Genomic DNA, 23,509 nt, shown 5'->3' with positions numbered 1-23,509 from the left:
CGCTTAGATTAGATAGTACGTCGCGCGCCTGGACACTGCTCCAGGCTGCGTAGGCGATCGTTTTCTGTTTGCGTCGTGGAGGCACGCGGCGACGACGGCGACGGATTTAACGTCTTGCCTGCTCACACCACAGCTGATCAAATCTCCAGTAGTAATCAGCAGTGGAAATGATCGATATGACGCGCGATTTGGGAGATCGACCAGAAACCAATGGGCGATCGAGCTGTGTCTGAATTCTGATCAGCTGTTCATTCTCTGAGCATTACCCTTGCTGTCTTTTATAATCTGTCGTACCGACAGAGAAAAAATATCCCTGGCTTATTGCCGTGTTCAGAGAAGGAATTAATTCAAACACATGTCGATGGAATTGTATGTAAATTCAGGCTTTGGCGCACGTCCTCGCGATTGTCCAGGAGTATGTTCCAAAATATATTACTTTTAATCTTAGGTAGATTGAAGTATTAAAAAAGTTGATAGAAATAATTGGAAAAATACTATCATTGATTGAGAAAAAGAAATGGGTGAGTTAATTAAATGGAGAATGGTTGTTGAGAGGAAGGGATAGATAGAATAGTTTCAGTCGGGGACAAGCTAAATGTGTTAGAAATAGTTATATTTTAGAACGTAAAAAGTACTACTGTAACAAATGATGAGAAAGTAAAATGAAGAAAAAGATGTGATGAGAAAGCAACGTGCGTACCTGCTGTCCTGCTGTAAATTGCAATCATTTTTGGGGGATCAGAAAAAGGAAAACATCGATCGTCGACAGCAGCGTGTCCACAGATACGGCGTTCAGTTTTTTCAACCCCCTTTTGATTTTTCAAAGGCCCAGTTGTTCGTTTTGTTCTTGTTCGTCGGTAGCTTATGTGGCACAGCACCAAATTCTGACCTTACCACGATGATGCCGTGTAAATCGTGTTACTCTTGTTCCCTTTTTTTTTAACAAAAAGGTAAACCGTGTTAAAAAAAACAAATAAGGGGGGTGTTTAGATCGAGGGGTGTAAAGTTTTGGCGTGTCACATCAGATATTATATAGGGTGTTGCATTGGGTGTTCGGGCATTAATAAAAAAACTAATTATAGAATCCGTCAGTAAACCACGAGATGAATTTATTAAGACTAATTAATTTATCATTAGCGAATGTTTACTATAGCACCACATTGTCAAATCGTGAAGCAATTAGGCTTAAAAGATTCGTCTCACAAATTAGTCTCAATTAATCTATGCAATTAGTTATTTTTTAGCCATATTTAATACTTCATGCAGATGTTCAACCGTTCGATGTGACATGGTGTACAATTTTTGGGTGGGATCCAAACACCCTCTAATATTACTCGATCGTAGTATAGTATATATAGCATCGTTTGATTTTTGTCGTGTAACCTGCTGTCACAAGGTTGTCTGCAGACGAAATCAAGAAACAAAAGCGATAGAAGCCTGAGAGTTACTGAAGAAAAAGGGTGAGAATTACACAATGTTTACTTTGGATTCAGAGCAAAAGGGATGGGAGGACAGAAGGACAGCAAATTGGGCAGAGAGGGACCAGAGATAGTAGCAGGGAAGAATAAAGAACAAAGGCACCATGATCCTTGTACTTGAAGGGAAAAGGAGATTTTGTATACAGATGTTGCACGAGGCTGTGATCATCATCAGATAACTCGACAAGAGGAGTAGATGGATAGAACAAAAGAAAGCAAACAGACAAGAAGGAAAAAAAAAAAGGTACAAGGAGTCGCCTGTACGGCATGGTATATGTGTCTGTAGCTTCAAATGTGATCGATTCTCCAATCATCCAGCTTCTGATCGACGGCGCCACCAGAAAGTGTTCTGCACAAATCAAAGTCCAAAACATCACGTTTTGATGAAGCATTTTCAACTAGGAATCTCGAAATGCAATTCATTTGTTTCTTTCTTTATTTTTATTTTTATTTTTCATTCAGGGGAAAGAGCAGAGTAACACGCCATTGCTGCTTTGCAATGCCCACATGTTGATCGAGATCTGCAATTATCAGCAGCCGTACCACACGCTGTCTCCCCACAATTTCTCTCTCTCAGCAACCGTTTCAACACAGGGTCAACCGCGCAATAATCAGAACCTGTGTTCATCTTTTGAATTTCGAGTAAATTGATGCACGAGTTGCACGGCCCTGATAATGCATCTAGGTGTAGCTAGAGCTATGATGACTTGAATTGCAATGTTGCATTGTTACAGTTGGATTTCTGTTGTTAGCTCCGATCCACGGCCGGCTGGTTGGTGAGATGAGGAGGACGGACACTGTCACTCTGTCAGTCTGTTACAGTGATCATCATCAGATGTACCACTTACCTTCTACCTCTACTAGAGAGTGTCGACAGGAAGTAGGAGTACTAATTAAGAACACGTTCTAAAGAGTTAATTGAGCTTAAGTACTTATTTTTCATTAGCATTCTTTTTTAATTGCTAAATTGTATGTTTCGTACGAAATCTTTTTATATAGAAAGTACATTTAAAAATGCAAATAAGTCTATTTTTAAAAGAAAGTTAATAATTAATAGTAATTAATCATATGCTAAACATGTTTCTCAATTAGCGTGTACCTATTCAGTCAAAACTATACTCCGAAAAGAAAGTGCCCTAATTAAGGGTCTGTTTGTCACAGCTCAAACTCCAACTCCACCTTTTCAGCACTAGTGCACAATCAAACAATTTTAGCTCCACGTTAAAAAAATTAGTGTAGCGAAATAAAGTGCTCTCACAAAATAAGTACTTGTTTGGTTTGCTACTATGTCAAAATATTGCAATACCAAACCATAGGCAAATTTTGGTACTACCAAATATTTTGACAACTTATGCGTCATCTTATTGGCATATTTTGATAGCAAATCAAACACTAGTCAAACTACTATTCAAAATACATGGTAGGGCACATTTTGGCATCAAACCAAAATGGCTCTAAACTAGTAGAAGGATGAAGTTGGATTTAGGTTACTTTATAACTCTATTTCAGAACTAACTTAAATTCACGAATTAGGATACTCCCAAATTGGCCATATTTGTACGTATGTACGTAGCTTGCGGGATAACGGCAAATGATAGCGTCTACTCGCTAGCACTACACCGAGAGCGAGTGAGAGATCGATCGAGTAGGTGATGGATGACTTGCAAATGCTACAACCACAAGCCAAGGTTGGAAGAGAGAGGAAAACGGAAGCCGTGCGGCTAGCTAGCGTGAGTTGGGGAAAGCTAGCTAAACCAATTTCTAGCCTGGCTCGCCCGCGTACTCGCGCCCGCGCGCGCGCGTTCGGTGGCGTGTCGCCGTCGCGCCCGCGCGCGCGCTGCATGCGGACGATGCGTCCATCCATCCATCCATGCAACCGGCGCGCGCGCGCGGCGACGGCGCTGGCATCATGCCGCCATCGGCGAGGGTCGCCGTCGTCGCTTCGATCGAGGCTGGTCCAAGAATCGATCGATCGAACGGCAGAAGAGAATGCAGGAGTAGCTAGCTAGCTAAGCTGATGACAACTGTAGCTGCTGCATGAGCTACGCGGATGTGAGTGATCAGCTTTGTTCGTTGCCTCTACTTCCCAGCTTGCCTCTCGTTTTTCGCGCGCACGTTTTTCAATCTGCTAAATATTGTATTTTTTATAAAAAGCTTATATACGAAAGTTGCTTAAAAAATTATATTGATATATTTTTTAAAAAAAACTAATACTTTCTCTGTTTCATAATGTAAGTCATTCTAGCATTTTTTACATCCATATTGATATTAATGAATCTAGATAGATATATATGTCTAAATTCATTAGCATCAATATGAATGTGAAAAATGCTAAAATAACTTATATTGTGAAACGAAGGAAGTACTTAATTAATTATGCGCTAATGGACCGCTTCGTTTTCGTGTGCGGGACATGGGTTCCAACCCAGGCTGCCGAGTCCAGTGTAGCTGGATGGTGAGGCGGCAGGCTACGTAGGCGTACGCGCACCGCCGGTTCGGTGGCCTGGCCGCGCAAGCCGCGGCGAGCCTTGCGTTTACGCGATCGTCGATCGTCGTGTACAATGTACCTAGATCGAGCTAGCCCTGCGTATGTTCGTGCGAGCATGAGACTGACAGTCATGTGATCGATCGATCTCAATCCTCAGGGGAAATGATCAGGGGTTCGATCGATTCGTGTTAAATTTCGGACTCGTCAGGCGACGCTGATAGGATCAGTTGGTACTATTGGTGACTAGCTACCTGGTCCTCTCTCTTTTTTCTAAGAAAAAATGATTTTATTGTTTGAGAAGATAATTAATGAGAGAGATCGCGATTTGTGGTGTTAATTATGGTACATATATATTGAGCATTCTAACATCACCAAGGGAAAAACATTAAAAAAATTGTCGGATAAACACTGTAACACTAAGGTAATAAGAATGTAATAGAAATATATTGAGTTTCAGACTCATCAGACGCTGATAGGATTAGTTTGGTCTTATTGGTGACTAGCTACTTGGTCCTCTCCTCTCTTTTTTTTTTTACAAAAAAAAGTGATTTTATGATTCTTACATATTGAGAGATATAATTTCTGGTGTTAATTATGGTACACCTTGAGCATTGAAGCATCTACAGAAAAAGCATTGTAACACTAATAAAAAATAATAGAAAAATCGGTACTATCCCTCCTGTCAATAATATTTGATGTTAGGATAGGGAGTATCTTTCAGTGCGACTGTAAAAAATATATTAAAAAAATATCTCCTGTATTTTTCGTTTTGTCCTTCTTTTAAGGAAAGTCGTTTCGGCCCTTTGACAGTGCAGTTTGCTCAATCTCAGACACTGCAGCAAGCAACAAAATTCAGGATAATCGACAACTCGCGATATGCATCCATGAGTGAAGTGAACAGAGGCATTAACAAACACCTCTCAGCTGCAAGCATTTTGTTGTCAAATAAGGACAGAGAGCCAGTTACCCATCACACATACGTACTATCAGGGACAAAATTAAGCTCGTAGGTTGTAGGGTTGTATCTTGTCCTGTTCTTTTGGCAAAGTTTCAAGCTACTTCACCAAGGTAGGAGCGATTTCATTTTCCAATCAAAGCTTCAAATTCAGAGCGGTTACAAAAACAAAAACAGTGGCCATTTTCAAACCAACCAAAAAGGCACGAGGAGACTGGGACTGGTGCTGCAGAAAAGGTATCGTAAACTAATCATCTCGTCCGAATTCATAAGTTGTCGGTTACTGATCGATTGGTGCTTCTACTCATTCACAAAATGCATCACTCCTCACACATGCATCTCGAGTGTGCTCGACCTAATTTTCAGATGTAGACTGAACATGATTTCAGAATTCAGTGCTCTAGCTTAGCTCCAATACTCCCAACAGTAATACCAGTAGGAGTTAAGTAGTACTCACATGTTGGGTTTTTCAATCAGTTCATAAACCCATCAAATTAAGATGTCATGGAAAAAAATTTCAGACGTACGTCAGTCGTTAATTTCTAGTCCCATCACAATACCAGTATAATCTGTTGACTAATAAGGCTGTGTGTGTATATGTACCTTTTGTTCTCTCCATTTCTTTAAGAAAACTCCATGCAGTTTGGTACTGGCTACCACAGTGTGGTACATTCAGTATTGCAGACAACAAGTGGACGAAGAACACGAGACCAGGGTATATTATAAGCTTATAATTACCAGTGTGACTAATACAAGGTCGTAGGTCGTGTATATGCAGAGAATTATATTGCAGATTCCATAACACGTAGAGTGGCCAATCGATTAGCTTCTACAAGTGCATGTCCCTATTGATGGACAAAAAGATCCAGCCAAGAATCTTACATGAGACCTGATCTTGACTTGCCTCCTCTAGAAAGGAAAGGGAAAGTGAAAAGCAGCTAAGAGAGAAAGAAAAGAAAAGAAAGCACAGGAAAGAAGCATGCATCATGCTGGCTCCTCTTTGAAGTTATGCAAACCCAAAGCTAGCTAGCTAAACTAAACACAAAAGGAAATTTTATATAAAAAAAACATTAGCATGTAGTAGTGTTAATTATTACATATCGGATTCAGAATCATATAAAACTATAAATTGGAGTAGCCACATGTTGATTGTTTAGTCATTGCGACGTCGCCAGAGGAGAGGAGGTTGGTGTGTGCAGTGCTATGCCGTTACCATCACAACAGATAGCGTGATGTGCACTTGCCTTGCATGAGTAACCTGCATGATTAAGCTGTTCGGTACAATGGCCGGAGAGCTAGTAGACAGTGGTGTTTATTGATTTAATTATATTCAAGCCATGCATGCAAACCAAACTGTGCACTAATTAAGCACCCCCTCACCTAATTTAGGCTGCTCTTTTTTCTTAGTAGGGCTACCACTGTTTCCTCTGTCATCAATCCTTTCTCTTGCTTGTTTATTTACAGCAAACTGATTAGAAAATTGATTGGACTGGTTAAGGTAGGTAATCATAGTAGCTAGTGAATTATCTGATGTCACAAGAAAGTTTGGGAACAAAATGAACACTGTAGTTAACATTGTGCCTAGCTAGCTTTGCTTGTTTTCTTCTGCTTTTAGGCATGCATATTGTGTTTTGGGTGCTGATCATAAAGCTTTCTCTTGCCCTGTTAGCAAGATCAGTTTTTTTATTCAACAACCATTGAGTAATCTAGAAAGGGAATCAATTAGTGTGTGATGAGCTTACCGACTAATAATTCAGTTGATTGATTTTCCAACAGCTGAATACAGGTGCTGACTGAAGTTTCACAGAATCTTCTTATTACCCATCTTGATTCCTGTACTCAAAATGATTTTGTGAAACTGAACATTCAGAATATTTGTACTATTGTACTGTACTGAATTTGACATTGAGCCTCTAGTTCATTACAAGTACAGCTTAGGTGTAAGATGGTACCATAATGTGAATCGCAAGCAACCACTATTGGAGGATCCTGCATATCTTTATCTGCTGGTTAAGCAACGATATATATTGGTTGAACTGAGCTCAACATCAGCAGTATAAGAAATCAATCAGCAAACGAAGTTTTTATTAAAAAAAAGAATAATAGCAAAAAGGTTCTGAACATTGTGGCTTCTGACAACCTTTGCTACTCTGCTCCATCATCTTCATGTGTTGAAGCTTTTTTTTCTTGTTTGTTTTAAAACTACTAGAAGCTTTACATTTCTTGCATTGCATATATAGGGCATATATACTCACTTGTTTCCTTCAAAAAAAGTCCATACACTTTGTGAGTTGTCCCTCTCTCTTGGTCACTGATCTTTAATTTCTCAAGTGATATTTTTGTTGGTGATCAGAAGATGCCACCTCTAATCCAAGTTTCCATCATGCATGTCACAAAGTAAAGGCACAATGGCAATTAAGCCATCGCAACCACCTTAGATAATCTTATCAAATAATCAATCCTATCTCGTCCACACACATAGCCAAGTAATATTCTAGCACTGTAAGGTGCAAGGAAATCTTGCATGACATAGTTGCTTCCCATGAAATCTTTCTCTGACATTGACCTTAAACATTTTCTTATCATTCATGGCAACCTCTGTGCATGCATGACTACTCTGTCAAATTAATTCCCCTTATCAAAGCCGTTGCTGTCCTCTGCTTAGTACTCCTACTACAACTGACAACCAGCAAGGTCTGTACTAGATGACTCAGCTACACTGAATTAAGTGCCAAAAACATCACTGCGTAGCAGTTGCATGTTACATCAGATACATGAGTAGGGATGATAGATTGACGAACTGATCAACACAGCAAATCAAGCCCTTGTTTCAAGCAGCCAAGCATGCATACCAAATGATAATGATATTATCTCCATGGAAGATGAAACTGCAACCGCATATATATATATATATATATATATGCAGATTACTATCATGCAAATTGGCATGCTTGCAGAATAATCTGCAGCAAGATATACTAGCAAATTGTGCATGGACAGGGATAGATGTTCCCTGCTTGCAATTGCAAAGTCGCTGGCGGCAGCACACAAGAAAGCTAAAGAGAGAAGAAAATGTTCAGAGAGAAAATATTCGGAATAACGACCACGACTGCCACCACCACCATGCGTCGTTTTCTCTGCATGGGATCGATGGACGACGTCAATGGCGGGAAGCTTCTTCCCGCCCTTTTGACATACGTGGCACCGGTCCATGGGCCCCACGTGGCATTTTCGGGAGGTTTGACCAGCGAATTCAAGTGTCGGCACCAACAACGAGCGTCGTCTGCATTAGCTGCAGAGAGCCTGCAACCTCGTGAGTGAAAAGGCAGTGCAAAACGCATAGAAATTATGTGTGCTGCTTTGCTTTGCTTTGCTTTGCTTTTGCATGCGATCGATCGTGCTCGTCAGCTGTAACGCTAATCGACAATTGCACAGTGACGCATTGTTCATGGATATAATCCCATGTCTGCATGTGAAAAATCCCATGAATATATCACATGTAAGATTGTTCATAAGGGACAAGGTGTCGGATTCGGAGCATGTACGCACTAAACAGCACGGGAATTAAGATCGATCAGTTCGATGAATCAAACTGTTTCTGCCGGAATAATCCAGCGGCCGGAGAACAGCAAAGTGAATGGGAAGTTTGGACTTATTTTTTTTACCGGGGGCTTGTGCATTGTGATTGATCTCTATCCGTCTTAAATTGGGTGGTGTTCTTGGTGATCAAGAATGCATGCATGCGTTCCTGTGCTAGCTGCTCCGATCGATCGATCAATCAATCAAATCTGGATGGACGTGGTGAGGAAAATGATGAACACCGTACCGAACTGATCCCAACCAGTGGTAAACGGTAGTAACGCAGCGGCATTGGTTGCAAATCGTGGTCGGGGCCGTGCATCCAATTGACTTAAGGGGGCACGTAATTGTATGATTAGCTTTGCTGATTCGTGACCTCTGAAAAAGATTACTCCTTCCTATACGTGAGGTAATTTCGACGCCTGAATCTGTGTAGGATACATTCACAGAGAGAGAGAGAGATCGATCGATGAGCAGGATAAATTTTGCGGTGTTGTTCACTGCAGACTGACTTGGTCCCGTGTCTACGCACCATTGAAATATGGGGGCTAGATATTCACAACATGGAGCTCACGATGATCGCGCTCCGTGCTAGATGGCTCTGGGCTCAGCGGGCCTCCCAATCCTTGTCCTGGTAGGAGCCAGTGGCGGATCTAGGATTTATGTGATGGGTATTCGGAATTCTAAAATAGCAGATATATCGATACCGATTGACGCATTGACTGTACGATACATCATTTTGATGCATAATCTTTACTACGAACTATGCACATATATAATAAAATATATAGAAACATTTACAATTTCCTATAATCAGCATCAAACAATTTTCTATTGATCTAAGTATGAGTGAAGAGTACCAAAGAATTCGGAATTTTTGGAGATTGTATAGCATAGGTGGACAGCTTTATGTAGCAAAGATATTCTGATTTATTGCTAATGAAGGAAAACACTCATAAAACCACGAAGAAACTAGTAGCTAGCAAAGAAATATAACTTATTTCCGTAGGACAATTGATATCAATTAGACAACAACATGTAGAGAAAAACAACTGAGTGGGCAATATATAGATGTATATACAATTTGCAAAGATAACTATTCCCTCTGTTTCATAATGTAAGACTTTCTAGCATTGTCCACATTCATATAGATGTTAACGAATCTAGACATAAAGTCTTACATTATGAAACGGAGGAAGTGGGCATTAAAGTAATTGCTTATTAATTGCCACAACCAAAATGTAAACAAGAAAATCAAATTAGCATGAATATATTACAAAAGAAAGGGAGGGACTAGGAAGACTATTGATCTTGTTGGGCTGAGGAGAGCTAGAAAAGGGTGGAATTGAATTGTTAGGGTATAAATATCACAAATCTAGATAGACTATGGTGGTACATATATATTATGGTCAATATATATTAGGTTTGTGTCCAAAATTCATGGGTATTCAACTGAATACCCATGAATTACGTGGGATCCGCCCCTGGTAGGAGCTTCAAATCCCATGTTCTAGGCAATAGCGCGAGTTTGTTGCCGCTTCCATGACTTGTGTTCTTGGTGATAGCAAATATATTCTCTTCTAGGAGGAGAGATGGCTACAGGGTTCGAGTCTTCGCTCTTGGGCACCCAAACTCTATAGTCGCAACCCGACGCGTGTCCACCGGAAGCTCTCGGTCGCTGATGCGTTGGTCAACAACCAATGGATCCGTGACCTTCGTGGCTCCTTGGGCATCCATTCAATACTGTAATACCTGCAGATTTGGTCGATATTGCGGTCAACAATTCTTTCCGAGGGCCAACCTGATTCATTCATCTAGAGGTGGGAGTGGGACAGCTTGGGGTCGTACTCCACCCGCTCGGCCTACCTTGCCCTCTTCTTGAGAAGTATTTCGTTCCAGCACCTACCTATCTGGCGCTCTTTCACCCCACCTCGGTTGCTCTATTTCCTGTGGTTGGTCACTTATTGGCGCTATTGGACGGTTGACCGCTTGGAGAAGCGTGGCCTGCCGCACCCAACCTGTTTTGTCTTCTGTGACCAAAAGGATGAAACAATAGATCACATTCTAATTGGGTGACCCGAGTCCCTACATTTGTGGTAGACCGTCCTCCCAAGTCTCGGCCTCCCTCATTGCTTCTCCTCTAACGTTGTTTCCTTCCATGAGTGGCACTGCTCCTGCCGACTCAAAGTTCAGAGGGAGCGTCGCCGTAGGTTTGACATGGTCATGACCCTTGGCACGTGAGGAACCACTGCGTGTCCAACAAGTGTTCCCGGCCTTGGTCCGATGTGGTTGTAGGCATGGAGCAAGAGACCGCCCTTTGGCGTCTTGCCCATCCCTTGACGCCAACGCTCTCTTCTTAGCGTGCCAGGTCGTTTGGTCGTTCAATTGTAAACATGAGAATAGGCTTAAGTCCCTTTGTTTGTTTATAATCAATGATTTATCTTTGTGCATGTGTGTGACGAAGACTGCAGTGGAGTAGAGAAAAGATGCGTGCGTTTGTATCGATCGCTTTCGTTTTTGGGTCGCCGTCGTTTTCTCGCCGGTCCGGCTAGCTCGACGTCGATGACTTGAATTGCAGGAGAAGAGGAGGACACCGGCGATGCATATGTCATGTCTACCTCCCTTTCGATCGGGGGGTCTACACGTACGTACGGGGTGGCGGACGGGCACCTGTACAGCCGCCACGGCACAGTTGTGTGTGCCCGACTACCTGCCGCGACGTGCACCGGTGCTCGCCGGGGAAGGGGGGCAGCTAGGCCGGCCGCGCACGAGGATTTGACGGCGGCGCGTCGTGCGGGACCGGGGGGTGGCCCGGCAAAATGTGTTGGGCCTTTCTGATCTGCGCAGCGTGAACGGCCTATGGGTATGGGGTCGTAGTAACTGAAGAGTCCAGGAGAAACCGTGGCCATGGGCCGGGGCTGTACAGGTGAAGGCGTGTAGCAGGAGTGGGAAAAGGTGCACTTGAGGTCCCTCACTTCGTCGTCAAGTTTCAAAATCGCCCTTGAACCAAAATAGTACTAAAAATCTTAAACCTCCAGCTTGTAAAACAGGAATAAATTTGGTGCTCCTGCTCCTGCAGTATAGGTTGTCGTGGTCATGGGCAGGGTTTACGATTTCGACGAAATCGAAATTTCGACGTTTCGATGAGACTCGAAAGTAGAAACCGTCTGAGATTTCAAGAAGTTTCATCCAAATTCAAATTTAAATTGATAAAAAAGAAAAAAATCAAATAAAATATTATAAATACTATGATATTCATAGAATCTATTGGGATATAAATTTTTGAAAAAAATGATGTATTATGTGTATTTACTGAAACTTACATTAGAAAAGAAAAGAATAAAGAATTAAAAAAGGAAAACACTTACATGGGCCAAAACCGACCGAAATTAAAAAAGGAAAACACTTAATGATTGAAATTTTGATGATTTCAATCAGAATTTCACCAAAACCAACCGGCTTTCGAGAACTTGTCGGTAAACTTATGGAATTTGTATTTAAATTTTGATTTATGAAATTTGTTCAAAAATTACCGGTTTTCCACCGGATTTCGCGAAATCTTGAATTCCGTCGGTGCCTGAAACGGAAGGGGCTGTCGGAATCGTAAACCCTGGTCATGGCTCCCATGGCCCCTGCGCTTGGCCAGCACAAGCGTGGTGACTGCCGGAAGCAAAGGCGTAGCCATCTTCCGTCCCCATGAGGAAGACGGACTGGAGGTGCACAGTTGCGAGCTCCGGGGCATAGTTGACAACGCCCTGCAGATCCTTCACCTACACGATGCAGCTTCATCAGCTGCGGGAAGGGCTATGCCGTCATCGGTGGTGTCGATGGTGTGGTGCCAAGCCACAGCTGGACGGGTGCGGTTCCCTGCGTCGGTGATGGGGCCTGAAGCAACTATGTTGCTCTGACGGCGGCGGTACGTGAAAGGGAAGATGATTCGACGTGGCGCGCATCTCATTTTATAACTCATTAGACGATGATTCTAGCCTACTTCACGCGGTGGCCATCTTTTGCCACCACCACCATCGATCTCACGGCAGACGCTCTTGCGCGCCGCTCGGTGCGACCGTCCATGCGGAGAAGAATGCAGCTAGCACCGTCGGTGTATCGATCGGCTGCATCTTAACGTCTGTGCAGACGTATCAACCGATCGAGATTGGGTAACGTACCTCGCGCCTACCGTGTTGCAGCAATCGCTGGCCTTCGATGGCTACGGTCATGGTCTCGATCGACGACGGGATCTAGGGAAAGATAAGAGATGATGGAAAGTAGAGGGCCACTTACATGTGGGACCCACTTATTTTTTTTAATTTTCTTTTTTCTAACTAGGATGCCATGTCAGCAAAACCACCTATCCATATACCTCATCAGTCAAAACTGGGAGCAAAATTGCCTTGGGACCGAATGTGACCCGATTTTGTAAGATTAGGGATGCGTTATATTTGGTATTTCAGCCTAGGAACGATTTTGAAATTCAACGACAACATGAAGGGCCCAAGTGAACTTTTTTCCGCAGGAGTAAGGCTACTAGGCCAACAAGGCCTAGTTTTATGAGAGAACACACAGAGAGTTTGGAAAAAAGTTCACTTTAGGCCCCTCATTGTCGTCAAGTTTTAAAATCATCCAGAATACCAAATATAACGCATTCCTAATCTTAAAAAATATCACATTAGGCAGCCACGTCAAAACAGAACCATAATTAATATGGGTCCCACGCTAACTCACAACCACGTCAGCCAAAAACAGGAGTAATATTGTCTTGGTACTTAATGTGATCTAGTTTTATAAGATTATACCTTGTATTTCGGTTTAGAGACGATTTTAAATCTCGACGATAAGATAAGGGACCTCAAGCGAACTTTTTCTCTAGAGGGTTACAGGCTTACATCCAGTTTTCAACGACGTGGTGCACAATCAGGTAAATTTTGAATTTTGATGATTTGGCACTATATTCGTTGTCAAATTGATTTCATTGACATTTGTAGAGATGATACGCGGGACTATGAGTCAATAAAAGTGAGCCATGAATTAAATAATCGAACCCACTTTTATAGAGGGTTAAATGACCAAATCTCTCTCGCAAATCAACAGTATTCAAGTTGCGTGCCGCAGGTAAAAAACTGTGGTGCTTATGACGACAGAAAAGTTTTATGCTGCACGCGCAATAGCGTGATGGAAGAAGACACGTCAAAATTGTGCGTTGCAATTTGGCTGCGTTCTATGCCCCAGGTTGGAGAGATTTTCAGCGCACCTAATACGAAATAACTTATTAACATATGAATAATTAAATATTACTCCCTCCATCCTAAAATCAAAATATAAGTATTTTTATTGTTCAGATTCATAACTAAAAATACTTATATTTTAGCTAAAAATATTTATATTTTAGCTTGTAATAGCTAAAAGTTATTACATTTTAGAACGGATGTAGTAATATTTATAAATTAAAAAATGTACTTATTTGATTTTTTAAAGAAAAATTATATAGAAAATTTTGTAAAAGACATATAATTTAACAGTTCGAAAAAGTGCTAACAAACAAACGAGGAAGAACTGAAAGTAACTCTACGAAAAACATGAGTAAATTAAACAGTACAAATGTGGCACATTGACAGCTGGAATAAACAACGGAGCACATTGATTCATCGCCACACGTATCTAAAAAAACTTGTAAAACCTCCAGTGCCTCACCTACTCTGCAGTCTGCACTAATGATACCCAGCCGCCTGATAGTGCGTCATCAGGTTTTGGCACTGGACGGCCATGAACGTCTTTAGCTATGACCTCATTCATTCCTCAATCAAACATTTTCCGTCCACTCTCTTTCACCTAAAACTGTACAAGTCATGGGTCCTCTTTAAATGAATTTTTACAAGTTGCAGCATTTCTTAAAATTTCTAACTCCATCGAACACTATAGCTTCTCACCCAATTTCTAATAATATACTTACATCCCACCGAAATCCTTTATATGGATATTTTTATCTATGTAATTATATGGATGAAATCCTATATATTCTCAGACGGAGGTATTAATCTAGAAAATATGATATTGATTTTTGATAAGTTTTATTGGTTTTTATATAAACATAAGCATATTTATTCATATTATTTTTAATCCATATGATTTTAAATAATATAGATCGGGACTGACATGCTTAAACCATCAACTCCCATCTTAACAAAAAAAAAAGAAAGAGGCATCACTAAGGCCTGGTTTAGTTCCCAACTTTTTTCTTAAAACTTTCAACTTTTCCATTACATCAAAACTTTCCTACACACACAAACTTCGAACTTTTCCGTCACATCGTTTCAATTTCAAACAAACTTCTAGTTTTAGCGTGAACTAGGCCCTGTTTAGTTCAAAAGTTTTTTTTCCAAACTTCCAACTTTCCATCACATCAAACCTTTCATACACACATAACTTTTCTATCACATCGTACCAATTTCAACCAAACTTTCAAACTTCAGTGTGAACAAAACACAAACACACCCTTGAGAATGGGCTGGCATCTGGGATGATAGTACTGTGCAGGAGGCCAACACCCAGCAGTTGAGGAGTAGGCCATGACCATGAGGACCACGAGACTGACAGCTACAGTACCCATCAACGTGACGGAAACTATAAAAATTTCCGTTTGATACTGAATTTTGTAGCAAAAAAACGCAGATCTGGATCCATACGAATACTAATGGCATCGTCGTTTTGGCTCGTCTCCTCCCCCGCGACTATAAAAACGGGAGCTTTGCTGCTGCGCCGGCCGCCCCACCACCTCCGGTCCATCTCGGCCGCCGCCGCTGTCGCTGTCGCGATCGCGATCCCCGCCTAGATAGACTTCCCCAAGAACCCGCCGCCGCCGCTGCAGGGGTGGCGTGGCATCGCGGGAGACCAGCTCGAGCCTTCAGCCTCTTTTGCGCCGCCGCCGCCGCCGCCGGTCGATCCGTGTTCTTGGCTCAGGCGGCGTCAATGGCGGCGGCGAATGGGAGCGCCTGCGGCGGAGGCGGCGTGGACAAGGAGAAGGAGGAGTTCAAGCAGATCTACGGGGTGCTCAAGGAGGAGCTGCTCAGGGACCCCGCCTTCGAGTTCACCGACTCGTCGCGGCAGTGGATCGATCGCGTAATGCTTTTCTCCCCCTCTCCTTTTTCATCTTGTGTTGCTGACCGCATGTGTTTCTCCTCCCGGATCGTTTCTTCCGGATTTTCAGTAGGGTTTAGATCGGGTAAATGATTGGTGGAACTGCAATTAATTTAGTCGCAGCACGTGTAGGGGTTCGCTTGTAAATTCTGGATCCTCAGTTATTAGCATTGAGTGATTAGGCCTTTTTGGGAGGTTTAATCTTGGTTAAATAACTAGTAGTGTTATGTTGGAGTGAATCAGCAAGTGCAGTAAAGGTTGGCTCAAAATTCCCTTTTGTTAAATGAGCTGCTCCAATTCTGTCTCCATGTCAAAAGGAGAAAAAATAATAATGCTCACATTTGGAAGGCAAAAATGTGATATTTTGGGTTAAGTGAATTCTTGGGGTGATAAAGCGTATGATTATTAAACCTTGGCCTACTGCTTAACCATAGATGGATCATGGATGGTCGGCTTAGTCGCCTACTGCTTTCTCCATTTGCTACTTTTTTTATTATATATAATGTAAAGCTTCACAATAGATTGGGTGTACGACAGATGATCTTATCAGTTAAATTGTCACTGTTGGGAACTGCTCAATTTAACTTGTTTATTTTCTTTGAAGCAGATGTTGGACTACAATGTACCTGGAGGTGAGATGGATTTGACTTGATTAGTCTATAACATATGAGTAAAAAGTAAAAACACACTAAATCTCCAACCTATTGTCTTTGATATGGTAGGGAAGTGCAATCGTGGTCTCTCTGTGGTCGATAGCTATAAGCTGTTGAAGGGCACCAATGTTCTAAGTCAGGAAGACATGTTTCTCGCGAGCACTCTTGGTTGGTGCGTTGAATGGGTAATGCTTTAACCTCAACTTTCCGAATAATGGGTGCAAATCAACTAAAATTGCTCCTCTAAGCTTTACTGTTGTCTATGTAGCTTCAAGCTTACTTTCTCGTGCTTGATGATATCATGGATGATTCTCACACTCGACGTGGTCAGCCTTGTTGGTTTCGGGTGCCTCAGGTTGGTGAATCTGAAATTGTCCTATCTGAATGGTGCATTGCCTAATTATTTACTGAAACAAAACACTCATTTTACTTTATAGTACCTTTCTTTCACTTGTTACATATGAAACTTTATCCCTAGTGCCGCCATTTGTTGCACAATAGGTTGGCTCCATTGCTATCAATGATGGAATTATCCTTCGCAACCATATCACGCGAATGCTTCGGCTCCACTTTAGAGGAAAACTTTACTATGCTGATCTCCTTGATTTATTCAATGAGGTAATTTTACATTCTGATCTACATACACGGTTAGTCTGAACTTTCAGATCATTGTGGTCTTACTGCTACTATCTTGTTTTGCTTTCCTAGGTCGAGTTCAAGACAGCTTCAGGTCAATTGCTAGACCTTATCACTACTCACGAGGGAGAAAAAGATCTAAACAAATATAACATAGGAGTGTAAGTCAACGTTGTAACAACTTTGGAAATAACTATTTTGCATGCTTTATTTAATCTATTCTTAGAACCATAAGCCTAATGTTTCTGTCATATATGGAATGGATTGGTTTTATCTATTATATCTTCAATAATTTTGATTTTGAGATTGTTGATTCAAAACTTCCTGTATTTTTGCAGTCACCGCCGCATTGTTCAATATAAGACATCCTACTATTCATTTTATCTGCCGGTAAAATTTATATTCCATTGCCATATCTTCGTTTATGCAATCCTTGTTTTGTTAATAAATACTAATTGCGAGTGGTACTGATATGCTGTTATATCAAAGGTTGCTTGTGCACTGTTGCTATCTGGAGAGGACTTGACCAAATATGGTGCTGTAGAAGACATTCTTGTTAAGATGGGAATATACTTTCAAGTCCAAGTAACTCCTATTTCTGCCACATAACAACAGGAGGAATTTGACTGCCACGAGTATTATTCTACTTTCAATTAATACGAATATTTTCTTACAGGACGATTATCTAGATTGTTATGGTGACCCCAAATTTATTGGCAAGGTTAGTGCATTTACCTGTTGTAGCAGCATAGATGAACATCAATATCTATATTGATATTTGTTTAGCTCTTGTAGTTTGATCATTTTTTATGTCATATTATAGATCGGGACTGACATTGAAGATTACAAATGCTCTTGGCTAGTTGTGCAAGCCCTTGAGCGTGCTGATGAGAGTCAAAAGAGCGTTCTATTTGTGAGCCATCTCCATAGTCTTTTTTGATGCTGTGAAGGTTGTTGTCTAAACACTTGTTCTGCTCCTACAGGAAAATTATGGAAAGAAAGATCCAGCCTGTGTGGCAAAAGTGAAGAGCCTCTACAGAGAACTAAACCTAGAGGTTTGCCTTGACTCTATATGCTTTATATGTTTCTTCATGGGGTTTACCTTATTGTCAAAAGAATCTTACTCTCTTGTAAATTATGATTTCTATAGCGGATGTTCCTGCTTTGTATTATCATGGCCTACTTGTTTAGTTGCTCTACCTAGTCTGAATTTCGACATCTCCAACCATTATATTGAGTTCATAACCAAGTCTGATATCTTGTTTATTACTTCATTCTTAGGCGGTCTTTCTGGACTATGAGAACGAGAGTTACAAGAAGTTGATTGCGGATATAGAAGCCCAGCCAAGCATAGCTGTTCAGAATGTTCTGAAGTCCTTCTTGCACAAGATCTACAAGAGACAGAAGTAGGGGGGGTTTCTGTGCAGGAAGCTGTCCATTGTTGCATGTTTCTTCTCTAGCAACTGATGTTGTATGTTGCAATTTGCTGATCTTGGATAATAATGTTGCAAGGTGTTATTTCGGGTGTGATGGACCGCTTGGTGTAGACATTAGACAATAATACATGAGCTGTTTGTCTTGTTATTAGCATCATAGCCGCTTGTTTTCTTTTTTTTTTCTTTGCACGAGTTCAAGCAAGTCAGTTACAGGGTAATATGCAAGTTGCTGTAGTATTTCTTTTTTCTCGAAAACGCAAGAGGCTTGCGCTTAATGAAATTTCATTAAGTAATTCTGAAGGACTGATCTGAGTGGTAACTGGTAAGGCATATCGCGTTATAGAGGTTAAAAAAAACAATGCAAATTCACGAATCCAATCAACACTCAAAAGGAGTACATAATTCAAGGGTCACTTAACACAGATGGAACTCATTTCCAACTCTGAGAAGAAAAAAAAAACAATTTACTGAGCTAGTTCCTGTTCAGTCACAAGGAAGCATATGGTAACAAGGACAAACTTTTTATCCAACTCTATCAGTTCATCTCAAAAAAAATAAAGGGAAAAACCCGGACTCCCTTGAAGATGCTGAAGTCCGCGGCGGTGGGAAAGCACACAATAAAGAATAAAGAGAATATTATGAGATCTTGAGCCCAGAATATTGTGAGATCTTGAACCCAAAAGCTTTAGCAATAAGAGGTTTAGCTTATAATTTTCTAAGCACTAGTGCCACTACCTAATTATGTGGCCATGTTCTATGGATAGTTGCAAGCTTACAATAAGCACCAAAAGATTTGGACCAGCTGTACGATTTCCATTTCTGATGATGCACTGAGAGAAGTGCAAAGGAAGATTTTGGGTGACTGATGCAGAAAATTTTATGTGTATTAACAATAGCCATAAGAGAATACAATGGGAAGGTGTACATCATCATTTTTTGCCACAGATGGTAATAAAGAGATTGATACTTCATACACGATACCCATCTTGTGCAGGAAAGAACAGGATACAAGTGTTTGTTGAATCAGCATATCACACGTTCCATCCTTTTTGCTAGGCACCTAATTCGAACTGGAATTGTTGGGAATCCAGAAAGTTAGGGCAGTTGACGCAGTTGCAAACATTGCTCGACGGGGAGCCCACTTCAAAGCAGTGATAGGACCGATGTGACTGTTCCAACAAGCAATCTACAAAAGGAAAAACACTTAAGAGGCAAAGAACAGCATATTAAAAGCATGATTTAAGAAAGAGCACCTCTTGTATTGTATTGATGTTCCAAGCATGCAAGGTACCATCACCAGATCCTGCAAAATCAAGCAAAAAGGTTTTCAACAAAAGCTTTGGCCACAGCCTGAAATATTGGTATCAAAAAGTTCCAAGTTTTGTTAAATGTTAGAGCATATATAGGCCTTCACTTTCAGCAGTAGTGGAACTGTCAATAGGCAACAGAAACTATAGCATATATAAGTTATATTGGTACATAAAAAGCAGTATGAGCATATCATGCCAACAAAATATTTCTATTCGGATGGTTAAAGGCATGTTGAAGGCGAAATATATGCTCCAATTATCATTAGGTCTGTTCTTAGTAGAAGCGACGGTCGCACAAGGTAAGTTAGGAGCACTTTTAGTAGAAGTTTTACTTACAGGGGAACCAGTTGGGTAAATTGTTGTGTACTACTAGTTCATATCGGAATATATATATGCCAAATGATATGGCATACAAATGGAAAAACAAGAATATCATACCTGAAATTACATATTGGCCATCTGGAGTAAAAGCAGCTTCAGTTGCTACATTGGGAGATGACTCCAGACTAAAGCCACACCTCTGCAAAAGGATTTTGAGGGTGTCAATGATTTGATTTGAGGAAATTATGCACTTAGTTCAATTTGAAGCATTTTTTTCTGCAACAGAAGTAACTGACCTTATCCCCTCCATATGCATCCAGAACATATATATGGTTGTTGGTTGTTGTCAAAAGCATGGACTTGCCATCATTGCTAAATTTGATGTCAGAAACTTCAGCTGTATCTCCACCAACCAAGAAAGTGTCAAAGGGACCCTGAAATTGTATTTGGCACCCAAGATAAGAACTTCCGCAAGCCTTATAGGAATTTACAGTTTTTGAGATTCAAGCTGAATACCAACTTTGTCATATGACCGGGAATCAAATAGCTTAATAGCACCTCCTTCCATTGCCACGGCAAAAACAAGTCCCTGCTGATCATATGCAACAGAAGGCCTACCACGCAAACGTAGTATACCCTAATGCTAAACAAGTAAGCATGGAAAGCCCTGAGATGACAAATGGTACTATTACCCTACTAAATGCAATTTGTGTATATATGATTGATCACATTAAACAAGGAATGGTGTCCGAACCTGACAAGCATTTACACGAAGATCCCATATCCTGACACTGTGATCAAGTGATCCTGACATAAAACTATCGTTGACAGGTGACATACATAGTGAAACAACCCTGAAATGAAATAGTGCACCTCTCATAATTTATCCTAGACATAATCGCTAGACAAGAAAGAAACAAGAACATAGCCAACCTGTCTTTGTGTCCTTTAAAATATCTTAAGCAACGGTTGTCATACAGTGATAAATAACGAAGTGACTCTGCTGACTCTAGATTGTATCTTGATGAACATAAGATAGAACTCGGATGGTGAGTGAAACAGACACGGTCAGCACCATGTTTCCTATGATATGTAGTCTTCAACAACCTAAACAATAGCCCCCCATTTATAACATCAGTTCATCAGAAGAAAGAAAATGTACACAACACATTATTGAATGCTCTCAACAGTTTGGTTAACATCAAACAAAGCAAAATTCGAGCAATTCAGAGCATACTGCAGGACAGGTTAAATCTAATGAAAAAAAAAAGCAACGATTACATTAATAGAGAAAAGAAGGGCAAAACAAATGCTGCCAGTATGACTGCAATGCATATCCCTAGCAATGTTGTTAATCAGACAGAAAACGATCGCAGGTCATAAAAAGTGCATCAGTATATATCCATCAAGCAGAAGCACAGAACTGACACACATGAAGTATGGATTCTAGCAGCAAGATATTGACATCTCCCGAGTTCCGAAAAGTAGAACCCACCACACATAACATCCCCAACACAAAGCTAACCATCAAACTATGGAATCTATAAGCCAAACTGAGAATGCAGCAGCAGAGCTCACCACTCTCGCATCCACGTACTGCAACGATCTAACAATATGAAGGTCTAACGAACAAGATGCCCCAGGGGAAACAGAACATAGGTAAAACTAAAACTAAAAAACAAAAATAAAACAAAATCAGTGCACTCACGTGGCGCTGGTGATGTTGTAGAGGCGTATGGAGTCGTCCTCGCTGGAGGTGACGAGGAGATCCTCCTTGCGGTGGAAGTCGAGGCAGTTTATCTTCCCAGCCTGCCACCACCACCAGTTCGATTAGGAAACCACGGCGAATCAGTCGAAACAAATGGGGGATTTTCGCGGCGGGAGAACTCACGTAGTCGGTGAATACCGCGCCGATGGCCATCCCGCGGACGATCCCGTCGTCGAGCTGCGACAGCGTCGCCGCCATCTTCTCCTTCCTCCTCCTCCTCCTCCTCGCGCTCGTCGCCGGTGTCCGCTCGCTTACCCGCGCCGCCGCCGCCGCCGCCCGCGAGGTTTCCGATCTGTTGTAGAGTGATTGCGAGCGGAGGTGGTGGATGCGGATGCGGGCTCCGGTGGCGCAATCCACGCCGTTGATCTGGGAACGTGAGGTAGCTTCGTGCGCTTATCTACCGTTGATTGTCCAATGAGTTCTCTCCAGTATTTTGGTTGGACGTATTTCATACTAATATCGTCCAATTTTGAGTAAATTTTGCAAAACTAAATTTTTTTAACCAAATTGTAGCAAAATTATGTTAGATTGTAGGTGGTGCATTATAGACTTGGCTTTTAGTTTGTTTCTCACATTTCTCGAGTCCTACTTCCTTGTTTTCCACGGGTACGTTTTCTGAACTACTAAACGATGCATTTTTTAAAAAAACAAAATTTGAGTGAAATACGTGGACGGTGTTTGAACTTGTGCGGGTGTGTTATTGAGGTCCCTAAACTCTTAAAATATATTTTTAGGTCTCCGAACTTGTCTTGTGTGTCATTTAGGTCCAAACGGGTTTTGACCCGCTCCAAGTGCTAACGTGTCATGCCACGGTAGCGCCGACGTACTAGTGGGACCCACATGTTAGTCATACATATACAAATAGAATTATAACTAGATTTTCTCATCGTAGATAGAGAGGAAAAAAGATATACTTTTTTTAAAGTGTAGATTTCAGAAAACAGCAATTTTAGTGACAAAACTATCAGTTTGCTGCAACATTAGCGTCACGTTTCAGTTTGCTGCAACAATAACGTGGTAAATTATAACAAAACTGCAACTTTTTACGTTATATGCTGCTACAATGTCACCTATATGTACTTTAGCAGCATATAACGTAAAAGTTGCAGTTTTATGATAATTTCCCACGCTATTGTTGCAGCAAACTAAAACATGTTGCCAATGTTACAGCAAACTGACAGTTTTGTCACTAAAGTTACAGTTTTCTTGAATTTACTCTTTTTTTTTAAAAAAAAAAACTAAGGTAGAGAGGAGAAAATATGTTTTTAAATGTTATTTTCTCCATGCGACTGACATGTGGGTCCTACTAATACATAAGCGCCACCATAGCATGCCACATCAGCGCATGGAGCAGGTTATAGTCTGTTTGGACCTACATGACATCCAAGACAAATTTTAAAACCCAAAAATATATTTTGAGATTTTATGGGCTTAGATGACACACCCATACAAATTTAAGAATCACTCACTCAAAAAAATCTATAGAAAAGTTGCTTAAAACAATCATATTAATTCTTCTATCAATTCTTTTTAACTAACAAAGTACTTAATTAATCATGCTCTAATGAGTTATCTGTTTTCATGTGCAGGAGGGATAAGACATGTTTTTAGCACCACATTTGCCATGAAACTACATATTTGTAATATGTGCTTGCACTTTAAGTACAAATCACATACGTTGTAAATATGTACTTTTTTGGTATAAACTCAATGTTAAATTTATAGTTTTGCGATATATCATCTTATAGTTA

At 40.9% G+C, this 23,509-nt stretch overlaps 2 protein-coding genes and 1 long non-coding RNA gene across 3 annotated transcripts; 2 read left to right on the top strand and 1 right to left on the bottom strand.

Annotated features, from left to right (window-relative positions):
- The first annotated feature begins 15,262 nt into the window (after positions 1 to 15,262).
- Positions 15,263 to 18,507, top strand: LOC4339489 (farnesyl pyrophosphate synthase). Its single transcript, XM_015781808.3, has 12 exons — positions 15,263 to 15,616; positions 16,242 to 16,266; positions 16,357 to 16,472; positions 16,556 to 16,642; positions 16,789 to 16,905; positions 16,996 to 17,084; positions 17,262 to 17,313; positions 17,413 to 17,508; positions 17,600 to 17,644; positions 17,747 to 17,836; positions 17,907 to 17,978; positions 18,205 to 18,507. The coding sequence occupies exons 1-12, from the start codon at positions 15,467 to 15,469 to the stop codon at positions 18,331 to 18,333; spliced, it is 1,068 nt and encodes a 355-aa protein (XP_015637294.1). The 5' UTR covers positions 15,263 to 15,466; the 3' UTR covers positions 18,334 to 18,507.
- A 715-nt stretch (positions 18,508 to 19,222) lies between these two features.
- On the bottom strand, positions 19,223 to 22,062 carry LOC4339488 (protein ANTHESIS POMOTING FACTOR 1). Its single transcript, XM_015782377.3, has 9 exons — positions 21,882 to 22,062; positions 21,699 to 21,799; positions 20,924 to 21,097; positions 20,745 to 20,844; positions 20,511 to 20,627; positions 20,287 to 20,424; positions 20,108 to 20,189; positions 19,613 to 19,662; positions 19,223 to 19,545 (listed from the first exon to the last, which is right to left on the bottom strand). The coding sequence occupies exons 1-9, from the start codon at positions 21,954 to 21,956 to the stop codon at positions 19,420 to 19,422; spliced, it is 963 nt and encodes a 320-aa protein (XP_015637863.1). The 5' UTR covers positions 21,957 to 22,062; the 3' UTR covers positions 19,223 to 19,419.
- LOC136356447 (uncharacterized) lies at positions 22,013 to 23,493 on the top strand. Its single transcript, XR_010741269.1, has 2 exons — positions 22,013 to 22,137; positions 23,348 to 23,493. It is a non-coding gene; the product is annotated as an uncharacterized lncRNA (long non-coding RNA).
- Positions 23,494 to 23,509: the final 16 nt, after the last annotated feature.

The sequence above is a fragment of the Oryza sativa genome, chromosome 5 (genome assembly GCF_034140825.1).
Source record: "Oryza sativa Japonica Group chromosome 5, ASM3414082v1".
NCBI lineage: Eukaryota > Viridiplantae > Streptophyta > Magnoliopsida > Poales > Poaceae > Oryza > Oryza sativa.
This window is presented reverse-complemented; position numbering and strand designations above follow the sequence as displayed.